The sequence below is a fragment of the Sinocyclocheilus rhinocerous genome, unplaced genomic scaffold (genome assembly GCF_001515625.1).
Source record: "Sinocyclocheilus rhinocerous isolate Xijiao unplaced genomic scaffold, SAMN03320098_v1.1 scaffold2207, whole genome shotgun sequence".
Taxonomy (NCBI): Eukaryota; Metazoa; Chordata; class Actinopteri; order Cypriniformes; family Cyprinidae; genus Sinocyclocheilus; species Sinocyclocheilus rhinocerous.
This window is the reverse complement of record NW_015625575.1, coordinates 436,944-453,035: the sequence shown is the minus strand read 5'-3', so window position 1 is coordinate 453,035 and position 16,092 is coordinate 436,944. Positions and strand designations below refer to the sequence as shown.

The window sequence follows — 16,092 nt, the reverse complement described above, 5'->3', positions numbered from 1 at the left end:
AGGCATGACGAAGCGGATATTGTCCTCTTTTGGAAGGCCAAACAAAGTAGTTTCACTTTTACAACGAAGCACACAGCGTATTTACGACATTGCGGCGGAAACAACAAAACTACAACGAGAATAAGAGTTACGCCTTCTTTCTTTGCGTGAACATTTGGGCGGCGTTATGCAAATCTTCCCACATCGTGAGGTAGACATGTGGGGGCGTGTTAGAACGAGCCGTTTTAGGTAGGCGTGGCTGACTTTTAACTTTTATAAAGAATATCTCTTTGGATTTGAGACTGTAGTCTTTGCAACTTTACAGATCTTCTTTATGCACCAAGAGCTTGTAACACTCCAAAGAGAAAGGAACAATTGAAATCGCATCATATGACCCCTTTAATAGTCTTCAAAATAGGCTTAATTAAATGTCTTATTTTTACTTTTCATTTAATTCAGAATCATGGTATATAAGTACTTTAAAATGTAAACATTTTTTCAGTACTTTTTCTTTTAAATAAGTGAGAACATTTAACTCTCATGAGAATTCAGGCAGAAAATGTAATGAAAATAATGCAAAAACAACTTCAAGGTCCTGTTTAAAAATATATGATGTCTTATTTTTGGGATGAAATATGACTTGGACATGTTTCATGAGATTTATTATTCATATTAACAGTTGAATAGTTCATCGGCTAATATAAACCTTTTGACAATGCTTTTATAGCTGTATAAAATGGAGACATGGACAAAGATTCTGCAGTTGTAATTTGATTTCAACATCAACTACTCATTTGATCACGTGACAAGTTATAGCACAGGTTATTGGTTAAAAACCGATGAAAGGCATGTTTTGTTACTGCCACATATTTATTAGTCAACATATTAAATTATAGTACAATTAATGAGTAAGTGAAGGGGAACAACTAGTCTGAAACATCACTAACCGATTGTGTTCTTCTAAAATGAGCCAGCAATGGTTTGGCAATTACCAGAAAAAGGCACCTCAAACGGTCTCACACTACATCAGCAGTTGGTTGGTTAGTTAGTTAGTCGTACACATGAAGTGTAACTTGTACATTGCTGAGGGCAGATAGAAGCACACAGATTGAACACACACTCATTTAGATCCCAATATAACACTGTCATGTTTCCTGTGCTGAAGTACCTCAACTGAACACACATCTACACACACGACACTCTCAGTCCACCTCTACTGACGTATAGAAAACACAACTTTAGTGTCTGAACATGTCATAGTGATGAGCTTAAGATTCAGATTCTCCAGTTCAACACGCCAATCACACAAAACGTTCCTCTAGTGCCCGCTGGGACAGACAAGATGAGTGAATCCCACAAAAAACTACATGTTTGGGTCATATTTCACCTCAAAAAACCAAAGGACATTTTACTTTTCTTAAAGATAGTAAAGCATATTTTAAGACAAGATTATTTTCATGACAGTTATGCACATTTTAACCCCAAATTCTCATTACTGTAAGACATTTTCCAGACTTTTAAATGTTTTTCTTAAATTCCTGTTATTCATAACTGTGTAATACATTCTTATTATTTTACCGTATAAAGATTTAAGGCTTAATAATAAGCTTAAAGGCAGTTTAATAAATTTTATAGTATATTAAGTACTTTACAATTTACGCATTTTTCCAGTACATTATGATGATTGGGGGAGAATTGTTCCTACTTGTCAAAATGTACCTACTATTATAAGTATTGCTATTATTTAATAACCTACTATTTAATTATTGTCAAAAGAATGCATCAACTTTTTATCTTTTTTAACCAAAAAGAACATTTCATTCTCAGTAATAATTAAGTGAGAAAATGTCCTCACAATTTGGGGGTAATTTGGGTAAAATTGCTCTTGTCAGAATACAAAAATATTAATGGTCGAGATTTTTAAAATCTAAACAAAATACAACTTCAAATATACAAACATCCTACTATTTATTGTTGAAAGAATGATGAGAAAATGTCTTTAATATCACGAATTGGGAGAAATTTGGGGAAAATTGTTCTTATTCATCAGAATGCAAAATACAAAAGGTTCTAATTATGAGATTTCCAAAATCAAAACAGAATATAATTATTTTTTTTTAAAATCCTACTATTAAATTATTTTTGAAAGAATGCATTAACTTATTTTCTTAATCAATATCACAAATTGGGGGGAAAATTTTTCTTAATTGTCAAAATGCAAAAATATAAATAGAACTTAAAATAAAAATATAATGTTAAAAGAATGCATTAACTTATTATTTTTACAATAAGAACATTCCCATGGCAATTCAGTGAGAAAATGTCATTAATATAACAAATTGGGGGAAATTTGTTCTTAATTGTCAAAATGCAAAAACATAAATGGTCTAAATCAAGAAATAGATTTTCTTCTGATTTTGGGGTGAAATAAGACCTGGACATGATCTTGACAGGTTCACCCAGATACTGCTGGTTTTACCCAAACTTTTGTGCATGTATATTTAAGCTTTACAGAAAGAGAAAAAGCACATTAATTTGAAACGAGGACTCAGGAGTCGAGCCTTCAGTCTGTTAGCAGCAAAGCGTCATTAGATTGGATTCAGCATTTGAGAGGTCCAGCGAGTCATGTGAACAATCACTAACACAGCACAGATTACAACTGCGTTTACCGTCTCACGAGGATCAAGGGGGCTGATTTCACACTAAACCACACTTTAAGGCTTTATTATGACTCTCAAATATCACAAGACATGTTAGTTATCAACCACCAAATTGCAGGAATGTTTCTTAAGTATTAAAAACCAAATTGCAATAACTCCTGATGCAAGAAACCAAAGCCAATACGATTCAGTAATTTATTTACATTTCCAAGAGAAAAAAGCATTAGAATTGTGCACAAACAGACTCTGAAACATTTAATTTGGTCAGTCACTTACACACAATATTGAGAATCCGAACGTTATGAACATCAATACTTAACACATTATTTACCGTTTTCACATTTAAAAAGAATTCACGCTACATGTTCACTCTACAAGGCGCTTCAAAACTGCCAAAGCCGAATAATGAGTCTAAATACAGAGACTGCAGCATTTTCACTCGCATGTCCTCCGTTGATAAGGCTAATTCAACAGTCTGATAACAACACTCCTGCGTCTAAAGTAAGGCACAGCGGGGACGTTTGACTCGAGCCCCTCTATGCTTTTATCCGGATCCGTTTTGAGCTTGTGCCAGACCCTGAGGAACCGTCAAGAAGAACTCCAAGTTCTCACACAACATGAAAACCGATGACAGAGTGAATGTGGTGCATCATGGGAAATCAGCCCCCTCTGAGCCCGTTATTGTATACCGTCAGATCGGCCCTCTCGTGTATTCGCTATGACTGCTGCGTGATAAAAGCACCAGCCCACACCAGGACAGAGAGAAAGAGGGGAAAATAGAAAACCAGAGAGGAGAGGTGGCCGAAGAGTCCAGTCCAATCAGAGACTTCGACGCGATCACATGATCTCGCAGCACGAGTTCTGCTTGCGTGCCTAGAACATACAAACATCAACATTACATCAGATCTTCTGAAGAAAATGTGAGCACTTGCCCATTCACATTAGCAACTTTCTCAGTAATAGTAGTAGTATATATTTATTTAATGCCATCAAAGGCAATTTTCATGGCAAAAACAATTTTAAAAATACAAGTATAACAAATACAATAAAAACCAGCAAACAAACAAACACAAGTTATATCACACAAGATTTTTTACATTAACGTGATAAAAATTCTAAAACTTTTCCTGGCAAAATTTTGCAACTTTCTCAGTATTTTCGATTTGAGATCATTTTGAGATTTTGGGCTATTTGGCTTTTCATGATGTGTTGTTTCTGCCTAGTAGTTTCTGCCTAAAAGAAAACATCCAAAATACACATTAAAGTGTTTGTTTTATTGAACTTTAATCTTGTGTCTGTAGATTTTTAATTATAATACATATCTTTAAAGGAGATTTTTTTTTTTATTATGTTTTTTCTCCACTTCAGTAGTACTTATGAATGGCAAATTTTACAGTTTTATTCGTATCTATATTCTGAACATTTATATAGAGGTGTTTGTTCATTTAATCATTCACAATTATTTTATTATTAGACTATCTATTTACATCTGTAGATTTACATTATAACACTTATCTTTAAAGAGTTTTTTCTCCACTTCAGTGGCACTTACATAAACTAAATTTTACAGTTTTACTCATATCTATATTCTGAAGATTTTTACTGAAGGGTTTGTTCATATATCATTCACCTGATTTTATACACCACTTCATTCCTTTATTTTTCTCACTTTATTTTTTTTTCTTTTTGCCTGTTGACAGTATTTTCTAATTTATGGAGTGATAAAAAAAGATACCCAAAATCCCCTCTGTAAAAACCTTTAACTCTAATATTTCAACATAATGAAACAATAACTTTGAACCTGACTTTAACTATTTGCATCTGTAGATTTCAATTACAATACATATCTTTAGAGGATGTTTTTGCAAAATTAGTTTTTTCTTCACTTCAATAGTACTTACATAAACCAAATTTAACAGTTTTATTCATATCTATATTCTGAACATTTTTATAGGGGGATTTGTTCATATATCATTCACATTGATTTATATAATCTTTTATATCTTATTATCTTATAATATTATAATATTATATTATTCCTAAAAACATGTTGAAAATTTATTTTTTCTGGCTGCTGACAGCATTTTCTGAATTATGGAATGATGAAAAGAGAAATCCAAAATCTCTTCTGTAAAAAAAAAAAACTAACTTTAATACGTCAACAAAATCAAACAAGAATTTTGAACCTGGCTTTATACAATGTTCACATTTATTTTCTGGAAATATATGCAAATAGTGTACTTTGTAATTAGATAATCCCTCATTTGCATATTTATCATAACATTTCAGAAAACGTGTAATACATAGTTGATTACATTTAAAATTGTAAACATTTTTGTCAATAAGGTAATATATAAAAAAATTTTACGCTATTCATCTCGGGTGTCTTATCTTATGGTAGTTGCTAGGTTTAATACTTGGTTTTAGGGATTTGTTCAAATCACTAGCCATAAGTATGAGCAATAACAAGAGTGAGTGTTTTAGAAACCACAACTAATGAAGCTTTAAAATATATAACAGTAATGACATCGTAATAAATTGCATGTTCTGTTGCTGTGTTTCATAAGCATGTAAAGTACTGACCGTTTTATAAAAGGCTTTTGATTGGTTTCCCAGATGCTCAGATTTCTGAACTAAATCATCCAGCTTCTCTCCTCTCTCCAGAAGTGACTCCATTGTGCTGTGCTGGAGAAGCACATATTAAATTTAATACAAATGCCAGCGCATTAAAGGCTAACAAACACTTCTATGTGTAGAATCAAAGCACACTTACACATCCAGCATACTGAATATCAATTTAGGTGAAATAGATGATTGAAACAATCAAAAAAGTGTGCATTAAAGAATGTTCACGTCATTATTTGCTCACCAAAATAATTTTGGTTTCATCCAGTTCTGCTTGCACTTTGGTCATAGCGTCAGCCTCGCGTGGATTCTGTTAAAACAGGAAATGCTAAAACTGTTATGGGTGATAAAATGTGTTGTGTTTACTAATAAACTGCCTTTAAAACCTTTGATTAACAATGTGGACATTACACTACACGGCTTTTCTTGCGGTTTCACTATTAGTGAACATAACTCACCTGGTATTTAGCCAGATGGCTGTCCAGTGCTGTGTACTGAACGGTCGCCGGAGAACCAGAAGGCCAGTCTATACTGTTCACCTGTCTGGAGAACTCATCCAGCACCTGCAGACAAGAGAAAATGGTCATACCTAACCATTAAAAAAAATCCTGGAAAATTATTCTTTTCAATTACATTTATTATTTAAATTGACATTCTTTTTTATCCATTTAAATTTACACATCTGAATTTAATTTAAAATGTACACATAGTTAGTTTAAAAAAACAAATAAATATTGTTTGGAAACTTATATAACAGTTTATTTCAATTTCAATTCGGGATTTCAATGTTTAAGATTGAAGCAGTTTTCAAAATTTGAAGTTTGAAGGTTTAAGTATTTTTAAGATTGAAATAGTTTTAAAAGCCATGGTTTTAAAGCCATGCAGTCTCACAGACAGACAGACAGACAGACAGACAGGACAGGACATACAGACAAGACGGATAGATTGGACAGACAGACAGACGGACGGACGGATAGATGGATAGACAGATAGATGGGACAGACAGACAGACAGACAGACAGACAGATAGATAGATAGATAGATAGATAGATAGATAGTCAACATAACGCACCTTATCAAGTAAAGTGAAGCAGACTCTGGAGGGATATTCACTGTCTGCGATCACAACACCACCGAGATTGTCATTTCGCACGTACACGTGACACAAGTACTCTACCGGGGGGAACACACAAACAAACAATTCATTAATCCACTGCAGTTATGAAAAAAAATTGTGTAATTGTACTGAATATGCACTTCAAATCTTAAAAGTTTATTTTACAAAAACTACACTTGCAGACAATATAATATTGCTAAAATAAAAAGCCACGTAAGTGCACTTAAAGAGAGTACACTTTCATGACCACGATCTTAATTGTACTTTGTAATGTCAAATTAAATGTTTTACTTTAAATTACATTAAGTCATGTTTAAGTTGTTTTGCCGCGCTTTTAAGTACACTTATTTTAATGTGTTGACTAACATACTAAATTAAAATAATGATTATAATTTTACCTGCTAAAATTGTAACTTCACTAAAAATATGAAAAAATTAGTGCGAATACATGACATACAAGTTTCAATAGAAATGCCGTTACATAAATGCTTGTCAGTTCATTTGAAACTAGAATGAAAACCTTAAAATAAACACACTTGAAATAAACATTAACTGAAATAAAATTAAATATTAAAAACATATTTTTTTCAGCTAGATGCCAATGCAACATTTCTTATTTTCATTTACGGTAGTTTAATTAATTGTACTAAAAATTTATAAAAACTATACAGACACACACAGTGTATAAAATCTACTAAAACATTCAAATGAAAATGGCTCTCAGTAGTTCGGCTGATCAGTTTGGTGCTTTAATTACATGATAGTGAACCTAATAACTAGTCCTTCATCCTGAACAAGCTATAATTAAACTCAACAGCTACAATCAGGTCAGTGGCAAGCATTTAATAAGACTTCATCTTCAAGACTATCACTGACCTTGCTCTTTGACAGATGCACGGCTTCCTAATGCTGAACGCTCAACAATCAGCGCGCTGGTGAACGTCATAAACTCCTGTACACTGCAAAACAAAAACAGCTTACAGTCCGCTGCAATGAGAACGGTTTTGTTGGCCATCTAAAATAGTTTTGTAGCTTAATAAAAGCATATAACAACGAGAGCATTCTAGATATTGTACCTGGATCTCTGGAAGAAACTGAATGATGAGAGATCGTACGCCGCCTTCAGCAGGTTGGCCTTCGTTGAGCCTTTATGCAAGACGCTCAGACTGTAGAGTTTCATGGCGTTTCTGAACAGGATCTGCAATGACACAACAAAAATGACACATTATTTATTTTAACGAATAATCATAGTTTATATTAATAATAAATAATATAATGGTTGATTCAGGATGGTTTTTATTGATTGATTAGTCATATTTAGATGATTTTATCCTGAGCGACCCACACTGCACTTATTATTTTTCGTTATTTTACTTCATTTATTTACTTATTTTATAAAAAACATAACAAAATAATACAATTAAACACTAAGGTTGATTCAGGACTGGTTTTATTGATTGATTATTCATATTTAGCAGGTTATTTTTTTTCCATACACAACTTACACAGCACTTATTATTGATTCAACCATGGTGGATTATAATTATTTTTATTTATTTTTTAATAAATAATATAAAATACAGCACCACGGTTGATTCAGTACTGTTTTTTTTAATTGATTATTCATATTTAGCAGATGATTTTATACTGAGCTACTTACTTATTATTGAATCAACTAATTATTTTATTATCAATTTTTGTATTTTTTAGAAACAAATGACTAAATAATAAAAAATACAACTCTAAGGTTGATTTAAGACTGTTTTATTGATTAATTATTCATATTTAGCATTTTTTATACAACCTTAGTGTTTTATTTTTTTATTTATTATTTAAAGACAACGTTATTATTCAAATGTGACAAGGTCAACAAACACAAGACAAGATTGCAGTCAAGATAGCACCCTAATACAGATACACATAACTCTCCTGCAATCTTGATTGAACCTACAACCTTTTAGTTACCAGCCCAGATCTTAAACTATTACTCCACACCCATATATATCAGATCAGCCCATACAGGGCCTCCGAAGAGGGTCCCAAACCTTGAAAGCACTGGATCCGATTATCGAAAGGTTTATAAAAGGGATGTGTCACAATGATTCAATACAGTTCAACAGGCTAGTGATGACTAAACAGCTGCTTAGCAGTCGTGCTAGCTCTGAAATACCCTGATATCGACAGAATAATCGTTCTTAATCTTAATCTTTCTTAAACAGGCACAGTCATTTGACATTGTGTATATATACGTAATGAATTGTCATTCTTACCTGCTGTGTGTAAAACAGCCAAGACTGAAGCTAATCCGCTAACAGCTAATTTTAAACAGATCAGAACAACTTTTATTTATTGGTCTAATCTGACAGCGGTGTCTCTGGAACGCTGTTACGGAATTGAAAATAATTATTATTTGTATTATGGATTATAATATCACTGGCATCCAGAATAGTCCGCGTTTACTGAAGATATTTAATCACCTCACAAATATCCGAGGATTTTTTTTTTTTTTTTTCAGAAACTTGCTAGCTGGCAGAAAGCGGCATTTCAAAATAAAAGTCCTTCATGCAGGAGCTGACGTAAAAGCGGACGGAGAGAAAATAAAAGTCCCTGACATATGTGCGCAAAACAAAAGTCTCTAGATCACAGGTGCCCAAACATTTTACTACAAAGAGCCAAAACTCGAACTTGATTGAGAGCCGTGGGCAGAAAGTAAATGTTGCATTACATCCAACTGTATATATAATAATATATTATGTTAAAAAATCTACTTCATTTATTTTTGTACATTTCAATACAGTAATAAAACAAAACGGTTAAAATAAACAGGTAATTATTATATCTACTAATTTAATGAATAAATTTAAATCATATAGAGGCTTTTTTGACTGATACACAATGATATTGAGACTTTTTATTAGAAAACATGTGCACATTATAATATTCGTGTACACAAACAAGCATGTAATTTGAGGACAGCTTAGAAATAACACATTTTTTGCCATCATTCAATAGTAATAGCTCATTCTCGTGACTATTCACATAAGACCCCTTGAATTAAATAAGAATGATATTTCTGTCTTTTATACTCTGTTCCACAGAGAGCGTGATCTGTAATGTAAGAGCCTGAACATTTTAAGCTTAAAAAGAGGGCAATATTCCACACATTTCCATACAATCCATCTCTAATCTTCATCTATTCTGTACTCAACGTTATAATCCTGAGTGGTTGCGCTGTCCAGGTCAAACCACAGGTAAAACCAGGGGTCTGTAGTTGAGGTTGCTGTTGTGGTGGGTGGAAGTGTGGTTGTCGGAGTCGTTGTTGTGGTCATCTCTGTGGTCGTGCTGCCTTTCATCCTCTCCATTCGCAGCTTCCGCATGCGCATCAGTCGCAGACGGCGCAGACGCTCGTTCTGGGGGCCCGCGGCGGCCCCTGCGCTCTCCACGTTGACGCGGTTGTTGGTGTTCATGGGGGTGTTGGTAACCAGTCTTGGCCTCTTCCTGCTCTGGGCCATGATTTGTTGAATTCGAGCCCAGTTGGATTTGGTCAGAGAGAAGCTGCAAGGCGACGCATTGGCATCATATCCCACAATGCAAAGACGAGTCTGAGAAGAATAACCATCGGCTCTTGCAGTAACACGATACTCGCCCGGGTTGAGAAGCCGCCAGTAATCACCAGCGGCAGCTTTAAGAAAAAAGAAGTTTGGATAAATATACCACACTAAACAAAAATACGTCACATCAAAGCAGGGATTCCCTAACTTTTTTGTCAGCCGAACCACTGACAAATAATAATACGATATATTAAATAATAAATTCAGAATTGAATGATACAAACTTGCAATTTAAAGAAAAAAGTCTGAATTTTGAGATGGCAATTCAAAATTGTGAGGTATAAATTTGAAAGAGAAAAAAAGTCATAATTGCAAGTTTGTATATACTGTATATGATTTCTGACTTTTTTGTCACAATTTATAAATAAATATATAATAATAATAATAAATAAAATGATATAATATAAAATTAAATAATATAATATAATATAAAAAAGTAGTGTCGTCAAACGATTAATCGCGATTAATCGCATCCAAAATAAAAGTTTTTGTTCACATAGTATATGTGTGTGTACTGTGTATATTTATTATGTATATATAAATACACACACATTCATGTATATATTTAAGAAAAATGTTACGTTTATATATTAAATATATTTATATATAATATAAATTGTATGAATATAAATATATACATGTAAATACATGTAAATGTGTGTATTTATATATACATAATACATATACACAGTAGACACAGATATATTATGTAAATAAAAACATTTATTTTGGATGCAATTAATCGTTTGACAGCACTAAAAAAAAAAAAGTCAGAATTGTGAGGAATAAAGTCAGGATGCAAAAAGCCTGAATTGTGAGATTTTACCCCAAAAGTGTGAGATATGATCTCGCAACAGAGAGAAATTTTTCATTTTGAATTTCATGGTGAAAAAACAAGCTTCAATATGAATTAGTCCTCTAAGACCTCAAATGACAGAAAGTCTGTTACCTGTTTTGACGTCATGTTTGATTCCCTCCACTGACACTGTGGCATTTGCTAGAAGATTCCCATCGACGTCTCTCACAACTCCTTTAATGCCTCGATGCACCTGTGGGTCACATGATCAACATTTTTTGAGGCTTTGTCGCTGTTTTACAATGCTCATTTTATCTGGAAATAGAAATTCTGCATCCGTCCACCTTCTGGCTTTGAGTTTCAGCCACTATGCCACACAGAGATCTGATTTGTATGTGTTTTATAACCTGCTCAATGAAAGCCAGCAGAGCCTCTCGGTTGTTTTCCCACTCCGATGCCAATTCGCTCTCATGCGGAAACTTATCGCACCCAAGAAAGATGGAAATCTCAAAGCAGTTGGTGTGCAGGTAGCTGAAGTCATTCATGCCTAAAGCAACACAGAAAAGTGAAATTGTGAAAGCTGAGAGGATATTATTTTATTGATAGAAAAACTGAGTTTTCTATGTCAATGCAACAAATATTTCTGCAGACCTACAGAGGAATTATATTAACACAGTGTCTTATAATTAGTGGTGCTTTCTAAATTTGTAATTGGTTTGTAAAAAGTGTTTTAATGCATGTTTAATGGGCTTTTTTTCATTGCATTTACACAGTTCTGACTCGCAGGCGTCAGCAGCTTGTGGCGTTTTAGTGCTTTGAAACAGTTAATCATTTTGCAAAGCATCGGGTTCACTTGATTCAAAGTTTTGAAAATGTAAGCAGTTGAAAAAAAAACTGTAAAACATTTTTGTTAGCTGGGTAAATAGTTAATTCTGGTTTTATGTTTACTTTAAAACTAGACTGTTCAACCGGTTGGCTGTTGCACACCTCAGTCTTATACAATTCAAAATCATTCACCGTGCCTACTACACAAAGTGTAGACTTTGAAAAATATACCCTGATGTTGATGAGGTGTGTGATCGATGTAAACGTGACAAAGCAGACTTTTTTCATATGTTCTGGGCTTGATAAAAGCTGAGTGACTATTGGACACTAATATTTAAAACACTAAATGATGCCTTTAATTTAGAAACAAAACCCAGTGTTGAAATAGCTATTTTTGGTGTACCAGAATGCACCAAGGTAAAACATGACAAACAAGGTAAAAAATGTTATCGCTTTTGCCATTTTATTAGCGAGAAGAATATTACTTGAGTGGAAATCAATGGTCCCACCTAAAGCTTCAATATGGATGTGTGACCTGGTTTTATATTTGAAATGAGAAAAAAATTAACCATTTATATTTGAAATTAGAACAAATTAAATATTTAATGAAGAGATCTGTCAAAAAATGTTATGAGACATGGCAACCCATGATCACATATTTTGAAAAGATGAAGACTGTCCCCCTTAACTGATCATTATAAAAGAGATTTGTTGATTGGTTTTATATATATGTAAAGATCACTATGAATGTGTCAAGAGTATTGAATTGTATTATTATCTATGTATTTATTTTAGTGCTGTCAAACGATTAATCGCGATTAATCACATCGAAAATAAGTTTTTGTTTACATAATATATGTGTGTGTGCTGTGTATATTTATTATGTGCATATAAATACAAACACATGCATGTATATATTTAATAAAAATATGCTGTTTATATATTAAATATATTTTATATACTATAAAATATAAATGTATATACATGTAAATATTTTCAAAATATATACTGTACGTGTGTGTATTTATATATACATAATAAATAAACACAGTACACATGCATATATTATGTAAACAAAAACTTTTATTTTGGATGCGATTAATCGCGATTAATCGTTTGACAGCACTAATTTATTTATTTATTCATTTTTATTATTCCTACAGTGATATTGTCCATCTGTAAATGTGTACAACTTTGTAAAGTTTCTCTTTTATTTTAATTCTTCTTAAATTGTTTATTCTTATTATTGTTTTTGTAATTTAATTTAATTTTGTTTGTTTAATTATTTCGGCGGTAAGGGTTGTCATGGGGGAAAAGGGAAAAGTTATATCCTTAACTGTATAAAATGATCTGTTAAAGGGGAAAACATTATAAATATATATATTTTTTAAAGAAAACTAGACTGTTAAACTTCTTATCATCACATACTGCCCACAACTGGCTTCCAGCTGGCCCGGTTGATGATGCCCTGGCCTCCCGTGACGTCATCGGTGTGACAGGAGCCGCGGTGGTTTTCCGTCATGGTCAGGTGACTGTGTGCGTACGTCATGGCGAGCCAGCGGAACAGGTTTTCGTCCGCCGTTTCGCGGAGAGCGCCCTCGTTCTGTCGCTGAATCCTGGCCCAGGTTTCTTCGTTCATGTGCTGGTACTCGCTCACCGACTGCCCTGCCCTGCCGTCTGTGGCCCGCGGTGGACGCTGCATGTCGAAGGGGTACGTGACCATCTTCTCTCCGCCCTGTAGATTAGCGCCCAAAACAAACGGCGTCCTCTCCATCCAACTGATGATTGCTTTAGTTTCAGCAGCGACCTAGAGTGCAGATTTGTTAAGTAAACTAAACTCTGAAACTCAAAAGTACTGACATGCTGCCTCCAGATCATGTCAGAATGATTATGAATAGGCTATTGATCTCTGGTCAGTATTAGTTTTCGTTGTGAATGTTGACTAAAATTTTGTTTGTTCATTGTCTGTGTACTTGGCTGTTTTTTTTTATTGCGAAAAATCTAGTATTAAGTATCCAAACATATTTACAGCAATATATAGAAAATAATAGGCTAAGTTAGTTTTTCTTACCCCATTGGCAATTTTTTTTTCTTGCTTTTGAGCATAAACTTCACTCTTAAATGTAAATACATCTTGTATAAGTATGTTAAAATATTTTGCATGTTTAGATATTGGGACATGGTGAGGAAAAAATAGGAGATTGGGGGGAAAAAATATTTTAATGCTTTTGCATTCACTTGCAAAAGTATTACGTTCACTGAGAAATTTCGCATTCTCTCGTAAAAGTATTGCGTTCCCCCGAAAACTTTGCGTTCACTCACAAAAACTCTGCTTTCTTTCACCTCCAAAAGATTTGCGTTCTCACAAAACTATTGCGTTCCCCCGAAAACTTTGTGTTTGCTCTCAAAACACCTGCTTTCGCCTGCAAAACATCTGCGTTCTCTCACAAAACTTTTGCATTCCCCCGAAAACTTTGCGTTCTCTCGCAAAACATCTTCGTTTGCCTCAAAAACATTTACGTTCTCTCGCAAAACTATTGCGTTCCCAAAGAAACTTTGCGTTCATTCGCAAAACATCTGCTTTCACTTGCAAAATTTTTGTGTTCCCTCAAAAAACCATTGCGTTCACCCAAAAACTTTGCATCCACTTACAAAAACTCTGTTTTTGCCTCCAAAACATTTGTGTTCCTGTGGGAAAATCTGCGTTCATTTGTCTGCAGAAGCAGAGTCAAAGTACCTAAGGAGAAGGCAATACTTATCCCTTTATCTGCTCCATAAAACATAACTCCTTAAAACATTTTACTCACAGAGCCATTAAGAAAATTCTCAGGAATGGGAATGTGATGATTGGGAATGACCCGTGGCACCCATCCCCTGTCCTCCGCGCCCCACAGAATACTGTTCAGGTCTGGGAAGTTCTGGAAAATATCGTATCCCTCCTCTGTCCAGTGGCCCAAAGCCCAGTTCCCCATCTCAGAGCCCTAGCCAAACAAGCATCCGCCCAAATAAACAATGACTCACATGATAAACAGAAATGGCATGGGTGGAGAACAGGGAATGTTTGTTTGAAAAGTGTCTCACCATCTCATAGGCCAGCTCATAGGCATCAGGGTTCAGTGAGGGCACTAGATGGATGCGTATGCTCTCCACAAGGCGGCGCACTCGTGGATTGTCATCATTGTATTCCTTACAGAGGAACTGCATCAGGAGCAGCAAAAGTTCCCTGCCCAGAACTTCGTTCCCATGAAGCCCTGCTGTGTAACGGAATTCCGGCTCACCTTATAAAAACAAGGTTTGACTGATTAGTTTAAATTGATATAAAACTTAGCAAACTAACATTTTCAAAACAACTGGCCTGTGACTAATACAATACTGTATTTGTACACAATGAGGTGCAAAAGGTTGAGACCACATTGAAAATATGGGAACTTTTAACTTTAATTGTTAACCTAAATATTTGTGTAATGAAAAATTTTTTATTATTGAATTAGAAAAATGTAAAATAGAAGCATTTTTGCCCCCATTCTAGACTGATTTTGAATTTTTAAAGAAGACTCATTTTCTTTAAAGTCGCAGTTTTTGGTCTGGTTGATTGATCTAGCCCTCTTGGAAACTACCTGTCTCATGTTCTCCAGGGTTGTCTGAGATCTCCATTGCGTACATCTTCAGCCCTTGAGAGCTTTTTCCGATGTTGTATATTCTGGTGATGTTGGGACATTCTTCGTTGATCACCTTCATCATCTGTTTATACACATATACACATGAAAACTCTCGCAGGACGGCAGCTTTTCAACAAGACCACAAAAGAGTCACAAAATAGAGTTCAACCTTCACGCTGGACGTGTTTTGACGTGCTGCTGAACCTCAGCGTTGACCCCAGTGACCTTGAAGAATACCTGTGTGGCTGTAAACGTCTCACCTGTCTCATCTCTTTGTAGTTGTGATGCCTGTAATCGAGATCATCCGTCGGTGGAACATCGTTCTCGGTTGGATAACTAGCTGGAAAGAGAATCATTTGAGCTATTAGACTTGTGTGACAAAAATATGATTACAAATGTATTTAAAAATGACCAATATTTTCATTTTTTAAAAATATGACTTAGATATGGAGACTAGTGGTCGACCGATATATCGCCAAGGCCGATAAGTTTTTCTGTTTGGCCGATGTGTTCGAGGGGCTTTTATTTGGACTTTTTATTTTATTATAGAACGGCAGAGCCTGAGCACACACCACTCACAATTTCCCTCCTGTTCGCTGTTGTCGTTCAGTTCTGTCTAATATGGATATAAGTCTATCTAATAATCAGATAGAACTGTTAAACAAATGAATTAATATGTATACAAAAAAGTATAACGATTGCTTTAATATTATTAGTAATAGAAAGGCAAATATTATAATATTTTCTCGTTTGCCGTCAGCATTCAGCAAACACGCATTTATATCATTTAAACAAATCTTTGAATGACTAATGAACATTT

General features: G+C 34.2%; 2 protein-coding genes across 5 annotated transcripts in view; both read right to left on the bottom strand.

Moving 5' to 3' along the window:
- Positions 1 to 2,815: 2,815 nt before the first annotated feature.
- LOC107751647 (synaptobrevin homolog YKT6-like) lies at positions 2,816 to 8,962 on the bottom strand. Of its 2 annotated transcripts, none has more exons than XM_016567390.1 (8): positions 8,652 to 8,962; positions 7,458 to 7,579; positions 7,258 to 7,340; positions 6,337 to 6,437; positions 5,723 to 5,827; positions 5,509 to 5,574; positions 5,223 to 5,324; positions 2,816 to 3,512 (listed from the first exon to the last, which is right to left on the bottom strand). In XM_016567390.1, the coding sequence occupies exons 2-8, from the start codon at positions 7,559 to 7,561 to the stop codon at positions 3,477 to 3,479; spliced, it is 597 nt and encodes a 198-aa protein (XP_016422876.1). In that variant the 5' UTR covers positions 7,562 to 7,579; positions 8,652 to 8,962; the 3' UTR covers positions 2,816 to 3,476. The 2 variants fall into 2 exon arrangements, with proteins under 2 accessions (XP_016422876.1, XP_016422885.1); XM_016567399.1 differs by having other exon boundaries at positions 7,458 to 7,590; positions 8,652 to 8,961.
- Positions 8,963 to 9,269: 307 nt separating this feature from the next.
- Positions 9,270 to 16,092, bottom strand: part of LOC107751625 (inactive carboxypeptidase-like protein X2) — a 16,953-nt gene continuing 10,130 nt past the window's right edge. For all 3 annotated transcript variants that reach the window (XM_016567369.1, XM_016567376.1, XM_016567381.1), the window contains 8 exons: positions 15,533 to 15,612; positions 15,231 to 15,354; positions 14,695 to 14,891; positions 14,421 to 14,594; positions 13,042 to 13,420; positions 11,196 to 11,335; positions 10,942 to 11,041; positions 9,270 to 10,063 (listed from right to left, as the gene is read on the bottom strand). In XM_016567369.1, coding sequence (XP_016422855.1) covers positions 9,564 to 10,063; positions 10,942 to 11,041; positions 11,196 to 11,335; positions 13,042 to 13,420; positions 14,421 to 14,594; positions 14,695 to 14,891; positions 15,231 to 15,354; positions 15,533 to 15,612 — 1,694 coding nt within the window. In that variant the 3' untranslated portion in view covers positions 9,270 to 9,563. The remainder of the gene's footprint in view (positions 10,064 to 10,941; positions 11,042 to 11,195; positions 11,336 to 13,041; positions 13,421 to 14,420; positions 14,595 to 14,694; positions 14,892 to 15,230; positions 15,355 to 15,532; positions 15,613 to 16,092) is intronic.

Excerpts from the sequence above, each read along its gene's own strand:
- LOC107751647 (XM_016567390.1), bottom strand. The coding sequence starts at position 7,561 with ATGAAACTCTACAGTCTGAGCGTCTTGCATAAAGGCTCAACGAAGGCC. Across the intron at positions 7,341-7,457 it reads AGTTTCTTCCAGAGATCCAG|TGTACAGGAGTTTATGACGT; the intron begins GTACAATATCTA and ends TTTGTTTTGCAG. Across the intron at positions 3,513-5,222 it reads CAAAAGCCTTTTATAAAACG|GCACGCAAGCAGAACTCGTG; the intron begins GTCAGTACTTTA and ends TGTATGTTCTAG.